The 20,344-nt window shown below is 34.7% G+C and overlaps 2 protein-coding genes across 5 annotated transcripts in view; both read left to right on the forward strand.

The window, feature by feature from the left end:
• LOC123308395 overlaps positions 1–473 on the forward strand; it is a 44,385-nt gene extending 43,912 nt beyond the window's left edge. The window contains exon 12 of the mRNA XM_044891018.1: positions 163–473. Coding sequence (XP_044746953.1) covers positions 163–279 — 117 coding nt within the window. The 3' untranslated portion in view covers positions 280–473. The remainder of the gene's footprint in view (positions 1–162) is intronic.
• Positions 474–6,653: 6,180 nt separating this feature from the next.
• Positions 6,654–20,344, forward strand: part of LOC123308260 (inaD-like protein) — a 370,976-nt gene continuing 357,285 nt past the window's right edge. For all 4 annotated transcript variants that reach the window (XM_044890846.1, XM_044890847.1, XM_044890848.1 and 1 more), the window contains exon 1: positions 6,654–6,782. The gene's annotated coding sequence lies outside the window, so the exon portion shown is untranslated. The remainder of the gene's footprint in view (positions 6,783–20,344) is intronic.

Here is a 20,344-nt window from a genome sequence, read left to right on the forward strand (position 1 = left end):
TCGTTTATTTTACGTATTAGATGAGGGAGATAAATTTTTAATTTACCTATATTTAAATAGAAAAAAACGTTTGTATCATAGTTGAGAACTAGAATACGGTATAATCAACTGGCACTAGTTTCGATACTCTACGTTGGAATATATTGTAATTTTTTTCTCCAGAATCAGAGTGGCATCTACTATGACGTTGACTATGACCAAAATGATATATACAAACAAGGTGGCGGGATTCCAATGAGCACCTACAGCATGGGGCGACCTGCCTATTTCAGGAACTGAGGTACACATGGAGACAATGTGATAAATAAAAGAAAAATATGGACTGATTCATTGAATGTGTGAAGTGACTTAGTCTAAGAAAAAATATTGACTGTACATTTTCTTATTTATATTTTTTGTAAACTTAATTTTAAACATCTATACAGACTATATCTTTGTCATTTTATTGCGATATCAAATAAAACAATTGAAAACAACTTTGTAGCATATTTACCATGATATTCAAGTTCGATGTGAAAATATCAATATAAACTGGACTATTGACATGAACAACAATCGTCATATCATATCATATTCACATCATAGGATGTGAACCTACCAATTGCCTTTCCTCTGGACGGTAGAAATTCTGGTGAAATAAAAGATTTATTTTTCCTCAATGTACCAACTGAGGTCAACTTTTCTTTTTTCAGAACCTTTGCAAGTTCTATATAGGTGTACCAATTATATTATATTATATTAGTATTATTATATTATATTATATTTCTATTGGAGCCTTCCACAGGTTCAATCAACCTCTAACTACTTGTATTGGAAGTGAGAGTCTCTCTCCTTCTTCCGAACAAGCTTTACTTGCTGCCTGTTTTCCACAATATATTTCAGGGTTCACCATATAATGTGTTTTTGAGGTGCGAATTGGGTCTTGATTAATGGCCTAAAAAAATTAAAGTTTTCGCTAACTTCATGCTATTCATCAAAAACTTGGCTATGGAATTCTTCGAAGGCGTAGAAGCGCCACCTGTAATATTTCAAAAATCATAATAATTAATTTATCCTGAAAATGTGAACACCCAGTTTTATACGAATATGAATATTCGTTGAAAAAGCAACCTATATTTCAGAAAATGGTTCATGCCATCTTAGAACACACCCTGTAAAAGTTCTGAACTAAATTAAATTTCTACTTTGAAATCCCAAAGCTGACACTAACACGCGAAATACTGACCAATGCGCATGCGCAGGTATTAATTATGACTCTATCGTTCACGCTCATGGCAGCAACTTTGTAATATCAACAAACACCAGAACGCATACATCTGGACTACGAGTAACACATCAGAACTTGTCAGAACAAAGATGTATCGATAGGAGCATACTGAAAGAATCACCCTTGTACTCACACGCGAAACTGAAAATTTCGGCTCGTCTTATGTCGTGTCGGTCAAAATGACACTTCCATAGTAACTAACGATTAAGGTGCCTGTTCAAAATTTCTCCCATCGTTCGCAATAAATAAGCCGAAAAGGTTGCTCTCATCGCATTATTTAAATAGGTGTAGTCGAGGGTGTAGTTATATCTCTATATATACTCCATTCACTTTCATTTTAGCACTCGAATGGGCCTGAATCAATTTTCTCAAGTTTTCGTAACTAGAACGGAATAAGGTTGTCACTCATGAAATGCCGTTAATGTCACAATGCCGTTGCCAGAACGCCACAACCAAAGATTATAGAGTAGAAAGATAGGAAACGAAGCGACTAAATACAGTGACTTTAACGAGACAGTGGCGACAATTGTGGTCTCTTTTTTCATCGTTTTAGCAAGAATATGGCGGATTTGGTCACGTGACGTGACGTGAGCCAATCCGCATTCCGAATTAGAGATCATAGCATTGAAATCTGTGCTTCTAAGCCGCCATATTCTTGCTAAATTTCCAATTGTCGTCACTGTCTCGTTAGAGTCACTGTACGACTAAAGTGATGTGAGCGCCATCTGTGTTTCAAATGTGTTTTTAAGGCCCTGAGACTGGTTAAAATTTTAATTCGAGGGACATATGAAATTTTGCGAGTTGTCAGAGTCATATGGCCAATTTGATCAAACAGGTTTTGAATGTTTTGATTCTCGTATCCATAGACAACCTCGTATCGCCTTTTGTTTTTCAAGCCCGTTCTAGTTGCTGTTTGTCAAATTTCTTGGCGAAAACCTCAGAATATCGTTCGAAAATTATTGTATAGTGAAGAACTGTGGATCATATAAATCGAATTTTACTAAGGAAAATGGGAAAAAGAAGGCGCGGAAGAAAAGTTACTACCTGGGACAAGCAAATGGGGAAGATAATTGGAGAAAGGGGACAAACTTGGGAAAGAGCAAGGAAGATGACAGCCAACAAGAAGGAATGGTCGAAGTTCGTTTACGAGGGAAGAATTTAATATTTGTTTTTGTTATTATACCCTACACCATTTCATGGTAGAAGGGAATCGATTATATATACTAAGGAAAATGGGAATGTAAGTATTAAAACTGGTAACATGTGACTCGGTCATTCATTGATTTTTATTTTCAGTGCTACGAAGTGGATAAAATTCTCAGGGCGTGAAGGCCTTCAAACACTAATGACTACACCATGTGCAATGAACATTTTACTGCAAGTCGATTGAGAATTGTTCATCCACGTAAATTGTTGTATGCAGGAATCATCTCTTACATGAATGGCTCATTTAGGGGAAATTAAGACTTTTATACGTCCATTCAAAGATTCTCAGTTGCCTTCAATATATTTAGAAATGCAAAAGTTTTATGGATTTCGATTTGGGAATCGGGTGACTGTCAAATTGTTGTTTGGAAAGTCAAAGTTTTATGAAACCTTCTGTGAGTGTTTTGTTCATTCATTAATCAATTTATATATTGTGTCAAGAAGAGACCATACCATGAAGAAATCATAAAAAAGCATGCAGAAATTATACTGACGGGCTTGAATACAGGTCTTGTATACCTCTGTAAGGCTTTTTTCGATTGTGGTTCTGAAAATTTTGTAAATAATATGTAAGTAACGGAAATGTGTATCCTATGACGGTAAATTGAATATTGGTTCATATCAATTTCTGATATAAATTGTACAAATTCAACAAAAATTATTAATTCAAAACGTTTTCACAGAAAAAACACCTTTGACGTACCTATAGCAGATAACCATGTACTCTTGTATCCTATTCAAAGCTCCATTTGTTGTCTATAATTTAAAATTTTTGTGAATTTTTTATAGATCGCAAATAAACATTTATCACATCCAACAGCGTATTTCATTGATACCAATCGATTCCAAACAATGTTCAGATGAAAACTAACATCCTGGTCATAAAACAAAACCATCCTTTTGTTTTGTCGCTCAGGATGTTCGTTTTCTGGTCTCAACAAAAGGTTAATATTGAAATTCAATACAAGGAATAGAATTCGAATTCCGCGCCCCTCAATTATAAAACAGAAAACTGTTATTAAACCGTTTTTCTGTATTGTTTATACGTTTTCAGCGCCATCTCATTGTCAAATGTGTTTTCACTGGCCAAAATGTAGCCAGTTTTTAGTACTAGCGATATGAGGGCGTTTCATATCTTTGAATATTACAAATATGCCGAAAGTGATTGAAAAAGAGAGATGACAGGGTTTCAGGAAGTGCTATTTAGAATTCAGGTCCGTGCATTCAAATTGTAAGCCCTGATATTCTAATACCTACAAATATTTCGGACGATTTTTTGAAATCTACAACTAATAATGTAACGTCAATTATGTTCGTCACATCTTTTCGGCTTTAACGGTGATCAAAACTTCATGTTCGATAGGAATCTGTTTTTCGGACGAGTGTTCATTTTACGGTATTCGACAGATGAAAATCCAAGATTATTTCCTGAGGTGCATACTCAGCTTCCCCAAAAATTAAATATTTGGGCGGATATTTATGGAAATTTCATAATCGGCCCATTTTAATACCCGATAATCTCACTGGCCAAATTTATTCAGATTTATTGGAGAACGCTGTTTATCCAGCCCTCGTGCAATTATTGGAGAATGCAGAAACCATTAAACGATCATTTTCCAACAAGATGGCGCACCACCTCATTTTATTCAACCTTTTCGTAAATTCTTAGATGAAAATTTTCCTCACGAAGGTAGGGCTTAGAGTGACTACCCAGATTACCTGATCTGGCTCCACTGGACTTTTTCTTTGGGTCACATGAAATCCGAGATTTACGCTACCCAGCCTTAGTTACTGGATGATTTTGCGAATTCGCATCATTAATGAATGACGTAAAATTACACCAGAAATCTTGAGTAATGAACGTTTTCAGCAAAACTTATATTAATGCATGGAAGTGCATGCTGCCCATTTCCAGCATACTTAATGAACAAATCACCGAAGTGAGTATCTACTCTCCACTATTTTAACTGAAATTTCGTTATCGATGAAAATTTTAAAGCGAAATTTCAGGAGAGCAGAAATTTAAAGGTCCGAACGATTTTCCAAATTTTCATTCTTAAACCGCAAAATCGAGGTGTTGAATTTTCGTTCGACCACACAACTTTAAATTTCAAATTTGTTAGCTGAAACATTTATAACTTATATAAAATCATGTAATTCATGTCACAATAAGTTTAGTTCTATTGAATACCTATCGAGGAGAATTTCTGTAATCAATTTCAATATAACTCATTGAATGAGTACCATTTTTCTGTCAACAAATACATCTTTTTTTAAGAAGATTTTCTGTAATCAACAGCATGACGCGGGAATTGTCTCTGATGGCTTTCCTAACTCGCTGCTCTAAATCAGCCCTATTTATGACGAAATTATACGAAAAAATGCAAAGGATTGAGGTCTGGTGATCTTGCTGGCCAGGCAATATGACCATGCGTTCCCGTCCACTGATTTCCGAATAAACAATCTAATTTGAAAAGTGATGTGTTTTTGTGATTCCACATCGTTCTGATATGAAAGTAGTCTATATTTCTGGCAATTTTTTTGGAAATAATCTAGAGCAAAAAATTCGTCTCGTTCACACTTACTATTATTATGTATTGAAGTATTCTATATCCACTTCATTCAATATGAGAGACTAAACAGTTAGAGATTATATTTCACATATATGCTGATTTTGCCTTGAAGATTTGAGTTATATATCGACATACCTACATATATTTTTGAAAAGCTAATTTTTTCTGTAAGATATGAGATCAAGAAAAGAATGCATTCGTGTTTAAAACAGTGAAGCTGTTTTTTTTCCAAACTTAGTATAAGAGATTGACAAAAATGAATATAGTGTATTATTTTTATGAAAAAGTACTTGTGGAAAGTTTTTATCGTTTTTAGATATTTTCAAAAATAAAAACGTTATGGCACATTTTCCGAATCGACAAAATATCAGAATTTGGTTATATCCTCAAGACAAATGGAGATATCGTGAAACTGTTTCCATTAAATTCGCGAAAATCAAAACCAGAACTCCTTTCAACGATTTCACCTATCTAGTCCAGAAGCTAGAAGTACCAGAAACAGCCAAAATCAAGCAATTTGAGATGCTAGATACTAATTTGAGTTTTAGAGAGCACATGAATTATGTATTATCGAAAGCTTCAAGAATGCTTGGCTTGATCAGAGGAGATTTGCAGGACTTTAATGTCTCTTCCATAAAGATCAATGTACATAGTGCATATGAGAAGCATTGTTGAATATTCATGTTATGGCCACCTCATTATGCCGTACATACACAAGCCGTTGAAAAGGTTCAGAACAAATTTTTGAGAAGGATAGGATACAAATGTAATCCGATTCTTTTCCATGTGAGGACATTTCAGACAAATTATCCCTTACATCCCTTGAAACGAGACATAATAATTTTGAAATGATGCTTGTATATAAGATTTTGCACAATTAAATCGACTGTCCTTCATGGGCGCCCGCAGAAACCCGCAGAAATTTTTCTCAGGGGGGGCAAAATATCATCTACGATTAGTTTTACTGAAAGAAAAATTTCTCTAACGGTGTCTATCAGAATCTCAGGGGGGGCCGTGGCCCCCCCTGGCCCCCCCCTGCGGGCGCCCATGCTGTCCTTATCTTCTACAGAGGATGAATTTAAATGTTCCTCTGAGTCTCGAAAGTCTCAGAACTTGGGAACAATTTAACATTAAGTTTAGCAGATCCAATTACTGGATGAACAATCCTCTAGATAGAGCATTGCGGTCTGCTGGTTTGGGCCTTGGGGAGATATTTTTCATGTTTCAATGTTTCAATTGAAAAATTATTCCAGAACTCTTCAAAGTTTTTACCGATTTTTTATTTTTTATTTTTCTACTTGAAACTGTTATTGGTTTATATATGAATATGTGAACTGGCTTGTCGGTATAAGACTAAATAAATTAATAAATAAATGAATAAATAAATAAAGGAATAAAATAATAAAACCAAGGCTGGAAATGATTGAGAACCTTTCAGTGTGATATGAAAAGAGTAAGATTTCTTGTATCTCTGAAATTGATCCGTTGAATTTAAAATTGCCAATAACCCCTGAATTCTTTCCCTCCAAGAGACAGCTACGCCTTCGAGTCAGCGTCGGCGTTTGGACGCGCAGCGTCGAATATTCCTGCTTGTGCTCAGTTCGCGAGTCTCTTTCATCGAAATATGTGCATCGTTCGTTATCACTCGATTTCGGTAACATCCGGAGGAACTGAAATGATAACAGTTGTTCCGGTTTGAGGAGATATTCGAAATTTGGGTTTTTCGCATAGAAATGGTGAGTGCAAATATATTAATGAGGAATGTACCACCCACCTATTTCATATCGATTGTATGTTATGAATTATACTCTGAGAATTTTTTTATATCTGGAAAACGATCGATCTATCACGTTTTACCTAGAACAGGAATGCAATTGAATAGGTTTTACTGAATGCAGCATTTCCATATGAAAAAAACGAATTTATGATTCGTTTTTTTGGACCACAAAAAAAATTTAAATGAAATTTCTTGAGCAATAAGGTGTGAATCTAAACCTTATGTATAGAATCTAAGGAATGGTTAGTCTGCCCTTGATTTTTCCTTTTTCTATACGCGTAAAATTTTGAATTGTTCACCGGTGAAAAACTTCATGTTACTCCTGTGTGCAATTTGAATATTTCCTTGAGGATGAATCATAAGCTTTCAGTAACAATAAATATTTTCATTCTGAATAAAAGGTAATTTACCATCCAGATGGCTTCATTTTTTTACTTCCTCCAGAGAAACTCCATGGTTGATATATCCCTCTAGGATTTATGAGAAAATATACAGACTGAGAAAAAAGTAAAATACACAAAATTCAGTATTTACTATTTCGTAGAGAAATGCATTTCGAATAACGATCTCTTCATTCATGCTCGCATAAAAAATGTAAATTGTTCTAGATGTGAGGAAGGGTAGAGTAACATTTTTAAAGGTTACCCTAACTTTTTTACCAGAAGTGGATAGACCTTTAAACTGTTAGGATAATTTGCTCGTCGACTGGATTTTTATCGAACCTTATTTTATTATAGGTATGAAATAGTTAAACAAATCGAATTTAAATTTTAAATTATTTGTGTATTCTTAGGTCAACGACATACACTTCAGGAGTGACTGATATTTTGAATAGCTATCGAAAATATGCCTTATACGTAGGTTAGTATTTCATCAGACTTCCTCACGAAAAAGGCATGTTTTTTATTCTCATAGTTTATGTTATTGACTAAGTTAAAGTTCGAATTCAATTTATTTGACTATTTCTTTCCTATAATGAAAAAAAGCTTGATGTAGGAAACCATCAAGAACTAAGTCATAATAAGCAAGAAAAAAATCTATTTTTGCTTTCTGGAATAAAAATTTATGGTGCCCACTATAAAGAGTACATGAGAGAAACGCCTCCTATATGTCACATAAAAATTCGCGAAATTTAAAATTAGAGTTGAATTATTCCAGCATTCATCTACAAAATAGCGAATATTAAAGGTATGAATACTTATTCTGCGTTACTTTTCAGTCACTCTGTGGCATAGATTCGAGGATGTATTGATATCTAGTTAGCCTAGACCAGTTCCGTGTGTATAAAAAAAATATTGCGTTACCATAGCAATGAACAATAACTCATTTAGAAGTGTCAGTGTGAATTTTGAGGTCAAAGAAGTAAACCAGAGTTATGAAATAAATTAAAAGAAGGAAGATGTTCACCGAAATTGTGAAAATCGAGAAGTTGGAGTATCGAGCCATCATAAAGTACCTCTGCATTTAAAAAGGGTTGAGAGAGCAGATTTTCGAAGATATGCTTAATACCCTTGGTGATCAATGTCCTTCATATGCGACCGTGAAAAATTGCACTGCAAGCTTCAAAAGGGGTAAATTTTCTTTTGAAGATGATGACCGATCGGGAAGGCCAGTTTCTGTGTCAGTCCCCGAAAATACCGATGCAGTTCATGACATGATTTTATCAGACCGTCGAATTGGGTTAAAACGGATATCTGAAGCACTAAATATTTTATACGAACGCGTTCATCATAAAATTCACGTCAATTTGCACATGAGAAAAATTGCTGCAAAATGGATCCCCAAATGTTTGAATGTTGATCAAAAGCATGCGAGGGTAGAAGCATCGTGTTCGATTTGTGCTTGATTTGAATACGATATAGACTTCCGAATGGCGACACTCTGGTTCTCCAAGACCTAAGAAGTTTCGTGTCAAGAAATCTGCTGGAAAAGTTCTTGCTTCAGTTTTTTGAGATTGCCATGGAGTAATCATAATTGATTTTTTGGATAAGGGTAGAAAAATAACAGGAGATTACTGTTCGACATTACTGACCACTCTACGGGAAAAACTTAAGGAGAAAGACGTGGAAAGCTATCCAAAGGTGTTTTGTTTTTGCAGGACAAAGCCCCTGCACACAAATGTCATGTTGCCATGCAAAAAATTCGTGATTGAAGGTTTGAATTACTAGAACACCCCCTTATTCACCAGGTATGGCTTCATCTGACTATCATATCTTTCCTCGACTGAAAAAAAGTTTAAAAGGTCGTAAATTTTTTTTCAAGGAGGTTATAAAAGCTGTCTGCTTTGCAAATAAAGAAGAAACATTTTTTTTGAAAGTTCTAGAGACGTTTGAGGTTCGCTGTAATAAATAATATATCCAATTAAGAGGAGAATATGTTGAGTATAGCTATTATTACAACTAGGGAAATATGAACAGTATATTTCCCGAGGTTGTCAAAGTTACGTCCCGAGGGCGGAGCCCGAGGGATGTATAGACAACCGAGGGAAATATATTCATATTTCCCATGGTGTAATCAATAGTTTTTTTCTGATTGAAATAATCTGTTATGGGGAAATCATTGTTAGATTGTATATTTTTGTAATAATTAAATTTTTAACGTTGCTATGGGCCATGTTTCTGAAAATCATGGTTGACTGGTTCATTTTGACGTCTTGTCAGAAATAAAATTATTGAAATAATGTCGAACTACGTCGAAACTCAATCGGCAAAAGCCCGTGAATCTTTGGTTCCGGCCAAATCTCAAGCTGCCTACAGTAGAGAGTACGATTGCTTTCAGGAGTGGAAAAGAAAAAATTTGGTGGACGGTGTGAGCGATAATATTTTGTTAGCATATTTCCAAGATTTGGTATGTTGCTCTGATTCTTGTTATTCTTGATGTATGATTAATTCATTCGATCCCCAGTCGCAGAAATATTCACCAAACACGTTATGGCCGAAACTATCGATGTTAAGATCAATGCTACATTTGAAGGAAAAAACTGATGTCAAATTATTCGATGAAGTCGAAGCATTTGTTAAGAACAAAAATAAAGGATACGTTCCTAAAAAATCAGCAGTGTTGTCCCGGGTGCAGCTCAAGACATTCTTGAGTGAAGCTCCTAATGACGTTTTTTTGATGTATAAGGTAAAAGTTTCATTTTGATTTCCTCTGTTGATAAGATTTTTACATTCACAATTTTGAATGTTGTTTTAATAATGGAAATCTTTGGCGCCTGCAGAACACAAGAGCTGGTGAATATGCTATCTTCAGATATCGAAGATCGTGGGTCGGTAATCATAATTAAAGTCTCAAAAACTAAGAATGATATAAACAGAATATTCATCATAATTGATGAAGAAGATCTGGGTGCTGCTCGTTTGGTGCGGGAGTATTCGGCGTTGCGTCCGCAAGGCGTTCTTAGGTTCTTCGTAGCTTATAGAAATGAAAAGTGTACTCTTCAGCCTGTCGGCAAAAATACCTTCGGAAAAATTCCGAGTAAGGTTGCTGAATGGTTGGGATTAGATAATCCGAAAATGTATACAGGCCATTGTGGAAGACGAACATCCGCGACTTTGGTTGCTGATGCGGGAGCCTCAATGACAACACTCAAGAGACATGGTGGTTGGAAAAGTTCGTCTGTTGCAGAAGGCTATCTGGCTGACAGTATGCTGCACAAAAATAAGGTAGCGAAGATGATAGCAGGTGTGTAGGGAGAGCCATCTGCAGCATCACAGTCTTTGAAGACCGTTTTGGGAGAATCGTCCGAGACTGCTGCTGCACGGAATGTTCTCAAGAAAACTGTAGTCTCGTCGACGAATAATTATGAACAAGATATTTCTTCTTCCTTTGTATCTGGTGGAAAAACTTTCAGTGGAAATTTCAACAATTGCAGTTTCCATTTTGTTACTGAATAAAGAAATAAAATATGATTTGACGTTTTGAAAGAAATATGATTTGACGTTTCATATTTCCCAAGGGAAATATGAACTGACATTCCATATTTCCCTAGGGAAATATGAGTGTGTTATGACACATGGTAATAATAATAATAATAATAAAATATACAAAGTGAATCGGAATTGTCGAGCAATATTTCAAGAGATTATACAATACCAATAAGTGCTCCTTGCTTATGAGGTTATGTCCCAAACTGCACCTTACGGGTGCTATACGTTAAAAAAAGCCTAACTATAGTCCGTGTTTCCTACATAACTTCCGAAAAGGGAACCATTCAAGTGATGGTTTAATTTGAGAATACCAAAATACACAAAAAAAAACGCCTTGGCCACTCTTATTCTGTAGTCTTCAAGGATGAGCTACCCCTCTTTCTGAACAAAAGTTTCTGTTGTCAGTTTTCACAGACGATACGTAATGAAATGATTTAGGGAAAAAATCTTGAAATATGAATCGAAAATTAACAGTTTTCCAGAAATTTTCGTTTGCAGATAGGTCTGTTTTTCTTTTAAGAGTATGGACATCATCAAGGCTATAATTAAAATCGCTTATTGAGGGTGCCACACCCTCAATAAAGGTGAGTTGATAACATAGACATATTAAACACATGGACACGGCGTAGACAGTCGAAATAAGATAGAGCTAGTATGAGCAAAACATTCGTTTGCACTTTGTATTTATCGAAATTTTCAGAATTTTCTCATCAATTTTAGATCAACTTTGAATGTCGTATCCTTTTTCTATTATGAAAGTAATAATGGTGTCCTCGTAGAGTGCAATTAATAGTACGTAATGAGTTGAAAAGACAGATAAAGTGAAATTTCACAGGTATAGTAACTTCGAATGTATTAATCGATTTATTATATCATAGTTGAATTATTCATTTCAAATCAACAAATGTATGTCAATTCTTTTCTCATCTAGATAAAATAATACTCAAGAAGCACTTGAGATTAGAAGAGAAAATAAATGCCCAAAATGCGAGCTTTTCCATTGGGACAAAATATAAATATGCTTCCTAAAAATTATCCTCAGTTGAAAATTTACTTAGTATGCTGATTGTAATGTCTATTTTTCAACCTTTTTATCAATATTGATCAATGAAATATTTTTTCAGATATTGAACCAACAAGAAATCAGAATATTGTGTTGTTTTTATCTCTTACGGGCGCCAATATACAAATATAGCTCGGAAATTAATACCTAAATTAAAAAAATTATGTTTATAATCAATTATCGGAATAGTTCTAAGCAAATTTCATTTCCAATTTTCCCTATATAAAAAAAAATCGAAATAAATCGTATGCGCTTAGCGCTAAGGCATTCTAAGGAACGTTTTCTTGCCCATACTAGCTCCATCTCATGTTGGCCGCACTCGTGGCTATTGAAACTCACTGGAAGGGCGCGTCTATGTGTTTTATAGGTCTATGGTTGATAATCGCATTTTCGTGAATAACTCGAATAAGTATCAAGAATGCAGTTTAACAAGAAAAAGTTTCAAATACTTAATTTAATTCTGATACTTACCTACCTATTCTTTTAAGACAAAAACGGAAAATATGTTCAGAGCTGAATTTGGTGAAGTCAAAGAATCGAAAAAGCTTTATAATATGCAGATTACATGTTTTGGTAAATTAGGTAGAATAACCTACCTATTATCAAGTAGCTGTGCCCGATCTCATCACAAGACGAATTATCTTTACTTTGATTTATAGAAGATATGGAAAAGAAGGTGCAATTCAGTTAGAAGCCGATTGAAACAGTGACGTAGAAGGTGACAAAGTTAAGTTCGTGGACTGAACTCGGTTCGTTAGCAGTGGCGTAGCATAGACAATAGGTGAAATTATAGAGGAAATAATTTCAAATACGACATAAACGAGTTAGTGGATAATAATAGTGATCAAGTCAACGGTATGCAGACAATTCTGTAGTGATCATAAATCATAGACATCAAGTCCACTTCTTGAAACGAATTTTATTATTGAAATTCATTGCACGGCCCCGCCTAATTTGGCGATACCGAACTGACCCGAGTTGGAACTTGCGTCTCCTATTTCACCTTCTTCCCTATATATTCTTGGCTTTGATTAATTCTGTCAAGTCGGCGGAGAGATAGCGCGAAGTTAAAAAGTAAAATATACGTCTGAAGCCGTCCTCGGAGGTTTTTCTCTTCTAAAGTCAAAGTCGGAAATAGATTCCGAGTCGAATTCATTCTTTGCCCCAATTTGTATTTCAACCATATCCCATATAGCGAAATATTCGTCGAAAAACTATGCTTTTCAAAGCATTTTTCATCAGAAATAAATGGCTCAGATAATGGTTTCATCAGTGGCGGCCCGTGAACATTTATCGTGGTTTATTTTTCAATATTTTCTATACGTATGTTTTATATCCCTCCTGCACAAACTGCTCATTTTCGGACAAGGTCTTGTTATGTTTTTCTACTATAGCCTACCCTAGTGTGATAAACTTTCGACCGCATCGAATAATAAATTCACTACTACCGGAGTCCCACAAGAAGCAACAAAATCATTTACCAGATTTCAAGTCATTTTGCCCACGTAGAAAAAAACTTTAGAGGAAACGATCAAACCCTTCCTTCACGCGCGGAAGAAACAAAATAACAACACAAATGACTCACACTGAAAAAGACGCTGCATGAAGAGTACGAAACACGACAAAAAATTTTTTCAAGTAACAATGATCTCTTGTAAATTGTATGTGAAACTGAAACTATCCGATATTAGTAAGAAAATATGAAATTCTTATTTTTGGGAGTAGTGAATCTGAATTTACTCGTTATCCGAATAAAATTCTAACAGAAATTAGGGAAGTTTAAATAAATTAGTCTCCTTGGTATTTACGCTCCACTGATATCGTTTATGTTTATGGGATCAGGCCTTGCAGACACTTTCCATGGGCAAAAACTCTTGACAGACGCTTTGAAGCTGCACAAAAAATAAATGCACTTTACTTACTTTCACATATCTGATATAGAAATATGTCATTGATATAACTATAAAAAAGATATATTTCATCATTCAGACAAATAGTAGTGACCAAACATTCCCTAAACATGAAAATTATTTAGCTGGGAGTGTGAGCGCGAGAGCACTATGCATGCTCGGTTCCCTTTCACAATATTTTTGGAGTCCCTTTACTTAATGCTATACATTGCGCACACATGGCACATACACAACAACAGCCGTTTTCAATAAACCTATCTATCCATCGTTTCACTTACTGACGATTGTGAACCATTCTAAAATATATCTACAGATAGATCATAGAAACGAAATTAGTTAGTTTTTCTATCTTCAGTAACGGAAATAATGGGTAGATAGGTTTATTGGAAACGGCCGTAAGAGTATCAACTCTTGCATAAACACAGCACATACTTTACTCAATAAACTGAGTGACTGCACAAGCTCCACAAGTTCGCAGGTATTCCAAAGCACATGAGACTCTACTGAGTTCTTAAAGTTTCATCTGTGTGAATAGTATATAACATTACTAGCAAGGTAAGAGGGTTTTTACTGGCGAATGAAGAATAGTAGAGAGTTCTCCATTGAGATGTTCAGATATCTTTATTGCTCTCTCGTTAGGACCATCCTTGAGTATGCCTCGGTTGTATGTATAGTACTCGCATCCGAATGGTCGAAGGTGTTCAAAATAGATTTCTCCGTCTGGTGGCTTATAGGTTGAGAATTCCAAGCGTCTCCATTAACTATGAGTTTGTCAGAACTAGTTTAAGTTTGCGATCTCTCAGCGACAGAAGGACACTTCTCGATCTTGTGTTCCTTTACAGGCTGTTGAATGGCTATATAAATTGCCCTGAACTGCTGAACCTGATCAGTTTCAATGTGTTGGTATATTATATAATTTAAACTTGTTTTTGACTTGGATGTCATCGATGGAAGTTCCCAAATCAGCACCTGTGGCACCGATGAAACCAAAATAAGTAAATGGAAAGCCAAGGACGCCCTGGCTCAACATGCCATTTTGAGAACTATAGACAAAACAGTAAAATTACATTTAATGAACTACGAATCGTCTAAAGAAATGTATGATGCACTTCTTCGTATATACAAAAAGGACACCAATCAAGAAAAATGTTCTCTCCTACAGGAATTCTATAATTTTAAATATGACAATACCAAAGACATTCATCATAACATCAGTGGAATTCAAAATTTGGTGTTCAAACTGAAAATATTACAAGAAGAAATCTCCGAAAGTATGATAATCTCTAAAATACTAGCTATACTGCCAGAAAAACATCAATATTTCAGCTGTGCATGGGACTCAACCCCCACAAAAGACAAAACCTTGGAAAATCTAATATCTAGACTCTCGGCAGAAGAAGACAAAAATAAAATTAGACAAATAGAAACACCAGTGTCTTTTAAAACAGTACACAAAGGAAAATATGAGCCTATTTGTCATGCATGTGGTAAAAAAGGTCATATTAAGCCACAATGCCCAAGCAACAAGAAACCGGAAAACTCAACAAAACCCTGTACAATATGCAAACTAATGGGTCACATCAGAACAAATCACACTGAACGCACCTGCTACAACAAGGATAAGGCATGTAAGATATGTAAGAAGACTAACCATAAAACAGAAGATTGTTTCTTTGATGAGAAGAATAAATCTAAGAATCAGAAAAATGAAAACTCTGATAAGATTTCATTTCTAACCTGCATGAATGAATCATTCAATACCGAAACACAAGAGATAGAAATGATCGTAGATAGTGGATGCAACAAAATGATGATTAAAGAAGAAAACATCATATCAAACATGAAGAAATGCACAGATAATGTAATGATAGCCAAGAAAGGGGAAACAATACCAATTGAAGGATATGGAAAAATTTACTGTGATACTTGCACCCTAAATGAAGTTTATTATGTTCCACAACTGTCAAGAAATCTGTTATCGGTTAATGTTGTCACTCAAGCTCAAGGCGCAGCATATTTTGATAATGAAAAAGTATATATTTTAAAAACTAATATTGAAATTCCAGAAAATCTCATTGCGATAGAAGGAAGGAAGACTGAAAATGGTCTATATGTAGTGAAAATGAAGAAAACAGATAACAATGCACTTATTACCGAGGACTCAACACAAACCTTAGACTGGCATAAAAAACTAGGACACCTTAGTTATGGACAAATGGAAAAAATTCCAGAACTATGTGATGGTGCTTCATTCAAGATAGATACAAGCAGAAAAATGGATTGCATAATATGTGCCAAAGCAAAACAAGTAAGACTACCTTTTAAAACCATCAGAGAAAGAGCAAATCATCCTATGCAAATTGTACATACTGATATAGGTGGACCTATTGACCCACCAACATTTGATAATAAGAACTACTTTTTAGTATTTTAAGATGACTACACTCATTTTTGTAAAGTGTATCTCTTGGAAACAAAAACAGCCCATGAAGTTTTTCAAAATATACAAAGATTTATTCATGAGGGTGAAGCACATTTCAACTTGAAAGTAAGCAAATTGAGAATGGACAATGGAGGTGAATATCAGAATAATCTTCTTTCTGAATGGTGCAAAAGCAAAGGTATCATACAAGATTTCACAATACCACATACTCCTCAACTCAATGGTAAGAGTGAAAGAATGATGTTGACTTTATTGAACAAAGCAAGAGCACTAATATTTGAAGCTAATTGTAACAAAGAAATGTGGGGAGAAGCAGTGCTTACTGCTGCGTATCTAACAAATAGATGTCCTACCAAAGGAGTAGAATGTACACCATATGAAAAATGGTTCAATAGAAAACCGAATCTGAACAATTTGAAAATATTTGGACAAAAAGTCTATGCCAAAATACTGAAACCTTTGAAGAAACTTGATAGCAGAAGTCAAGAAGCAATGTTTGTTGGTTATGCCCCTAATGGATATCGATTATGGGATCAAGAAGATAGAAAAATATTTATTGGCAGAGATGTAATCTTCACAGACAAATACTACATGAATACTGTACCAAAATTGGATGAATTGATTAAAATCAATTTTTATGAGGAGGAAGACATAGAAACTCCAGAATGGGAGGAAAATGCAGAAAACCAAGAAAATGGGGGAGAAGAAAATGACTCCAACCAAGAAAATGGGGGAGAAGAAAATGATTCCAATCAAGAACAAATACAAGATAATGAAGAAAGTACACAGAATGAAAGCAGAAGACCAAGAAGAGAAATAAAGTTACCATCGAAATACAACGACTTTGTCACGAATTTTGATGAAATTGAAGGGGAAGCACTTCTTACATATGAGGAAGCTATAAACAAAAATGAATGGAAAATTGCAATACAAGAAGAAAAAGATTCAATAATGAAGAACAAAACTTGGGTTTATGTTCCGGAAGATCAAGCAAAGGGTAAGGAGATTCTAAAATCAAGATGGATTTTCAAAGTAAAGGACAGTGGAAAATATAAGGCGAGACTGGTGGCTAAAGGATGCTCGCAGAACAGAAATTCCATGGATCTTGAAGACATATATAGCCCAGTAGTAGATGCTACATCTCTAAGACTACTGTTTGCAATTGCCGCTAAAAGGAATTGGAGTATACAAACACTAGATGTTAAGACTGCATTTTTGTACGGAGAATTAGAAGAACCAGTTTATATGAGAGTACCTGAAGGATTTGGTCAAAAAGGAATGGTATGCCTTTTGAACAAGTCCTTATATGGTTTAAGACAAGCACCATGTAAATGGAATAAAAGATTTACCTCTGCTCTTAAAGAAATTAATATGATTCAATTAAAATCAGATCAATGCATATTTAAATCTGAAGAAGGTGATATGTATTTAGCTATTCATGTGGATGATGGCATCGTGGTTGGGCGGAGTGAAGTCCGGATTAAGCAGTTACAGGATAAATTAAAGAAAGAATTCGATATGACGGTGCATGAAAACCCAAAATCATATCTTGGTATGGATATAAAAAGAGTAAAAGAAGGATTAATAATAAACCAAGAAAATTATGTCGATAAAGTGCTGAGAAGATTCAACATGCAAGATTCGAAACCAATGAAGACTCCGATTACACAAGATGTTTACAATATTGATGATGAAGATGAACAAAACGAAGCTGATTCATCTTTAAACTATAGAGAAGGGATTGGAAGCTTATTATATCTATCCTGTAAATCACGCCCTGATTTGAGTTTCGCTGTAAATTACGAGAGTCGATCTACAGAAAATCCAAAGAAGAAAGATTATGTAAATCTGAAAAGAACTCTAAGATACCTAAGAGGAACAGTTTCAGCTGGAATTCTATACAGAAGTAACTCTGATGAGAATGGAGATGAGGAAGTTCTTCATCTAGTAGCATATTGTGACTCAGATTTTGCAGGAGATGTTCAAACAAGAAATGAAGAAGACATTCAAGAAATAAGAAGAAAAAGCACTTCAGGACATGTCATAACACTGTTTGGAAGTCCAATATCTTGGTCATCGAGAAGGCAAACAATTGTTGCACAATCAACTATGGAAGCAGAACTTATTGCTGCCTGCGAGTGCACCAAAGAATTAAAATATCTCATTGAATTGTTAAAGGAACTGACTGGAGAAGAAGTTAAGGCTACATTATATATTGATAACCAAAGCACTATCAAGTTGATAAAGGCTGGAAGAATGAAAAGAAGTAAACATATAGAAGTTAAATACTTCTTTGTCAAGGATGAATACTACAAAAATCTTTTCAAAATGATATATATACCATCAGATCAAAATGTAAGTGACATTTTCACAAAACCCTTGCCTATCAGTAAATTTGAAAAATTCACCAGGGAGTTATTAGTCGTTTAAATGTTTCAAATATGAAAAATTTTGCTGTATATTAGAAAATATTTTTTTTTAAGTTGGAATACTTTGCACAAATAAACTGCCCTACGTTTATGGGGGAGTGTTGGTATATTATATAATTTAAACTTGGACAGTTTTGTTTTTTGTCAGTTACACATCACTGTCATAAAGAAGTTATGTCAAGTTGTATTTCTATGTTTGTTACACAGAGTAGATAATAAAATATAACCTAAAAAGTGAACACGTTCTTCTCATTGACTCCTAGTAAAAATTATTGAAATATAAAGTAAAAATATAAAAACAAATACCTAAAAACGACACAATGCACCTTCGAGGACGTCTCGTGTAGTCTTGTATTTTTATCCTGATCCTGTCCGTACCAACTACCGCAAGCATTTTTATATTAATAGATGTTTAACACGCTGTAACAGTATGTCACCTACTCTTCAGTTTTTTGGTTTATCATTATCGTTGTTTAAAGTGTTAGTTTTGAGTTTGTTGTAGAGTTTAAATTTTATTGTATGCAGTTTGTTTTATTTTTCTTTATATTATGTATCAAATGGGTTGTACCGTTCATAAATTATGCGAAGCAAATGAATAAATAAATAAATAAATAACTGACGAGCCGCAGGCGAGTCAGTTACCTCCTTGAGCCAGTAAAACCCGTTACCTTGGGTGTATTGTTTTATATTTTATTTGTTTCTCATTTGTAAAAAGGTAAGATAAATTCCAACAAAATCTCAATAATTTGTCGCAAATGTCGTAAGCTTGCCATGAACATGTCTGTTTATTTTTCTTTACATTTGTTTTGGCGAAAGCGAAAATGAATGTACCAAAAGAAATTATTGAGGCAGCCAGCAGTGTAGCTTCCAATTTATTACCTGCAAATTCAGCTTCAAGGTACGAGCGAGAATACGACGACTTCAAAAAGTGGCAAAACAAAAATAGTGTGATTGGGGTAACTGAAGATGTTTTGTTGGTCTACTTGAATCAACTATCAGCTAGATTCAGCCCTAATACTTTATGGGCAAAATGGTCTATGCTGAAAAGCTGCTTGGAAATGAAAGAAAATGCCTCTGTTCGCAGGTTTGTTTTCCTTAAAAAATTTATTGAAAAATATGACGTTTAGTTGTCATTTGCAGATTTCAAAAGGTAATAGCGTTTCTGAAACGAAAAAATGAGCGTCATACGCCAAAAAAGGCCAAGGTATTAAGTAAAGAAGAGGCTGAACAATTTCTTTTACATGCTTCTGATGACCAGTGGTTGCTGGCGAAAATTGTAACAATATTTGGGATTTTTGGATGTTGTCGATGTGACGAAATTCTCTCCTTAAACATGAATGATGTAGAAGATATGGGAAAATACGTTATTGTGACATTGCGGCAAACAAAAAATTTAACAACAAGAAGATTCACCATAACCGATGATATCGATTGAAATTTATTTTGGGAGGATTTTGCATCTCTTCACAAACCTTTTAGGGCTTTCACTCCCAATCTCTGAAACAAAATTAATTAAAAATGAAATCAACGATTTGCTCCTGCGTGAATTCTTGCACTAATTTGTCAGGAGCAAATTAACTAGAAAAAATTGTTGCCTGACAAAAAGCGACAATTCCAGAAGATTTTCAAAAGTAGATTTTTTCGTCTGATGAAGGAGTTTGATATAGACTCCGAAACGTTACGAAGAATTATAGTTTCAACGTTATTTATTTTGAGTTCATTGTCAGGCAACAATTTTTTCTAGTTA

Source organism: Coccinella septempunctata, chromosome 2 (genome assembly GCF_907165205.1).
Source record: "Coccinella septempunctata chromosome 2, icCocSept1.1, whole genome shotgun sequence".
Classification (NCBI taxonomy): domain Eukaryota; kingdom Metazoa; phylum Arthropoda; class Insecta; order Coleoptera; family Coccinellidae; genus Coccinella; species Coccinella septempunctata.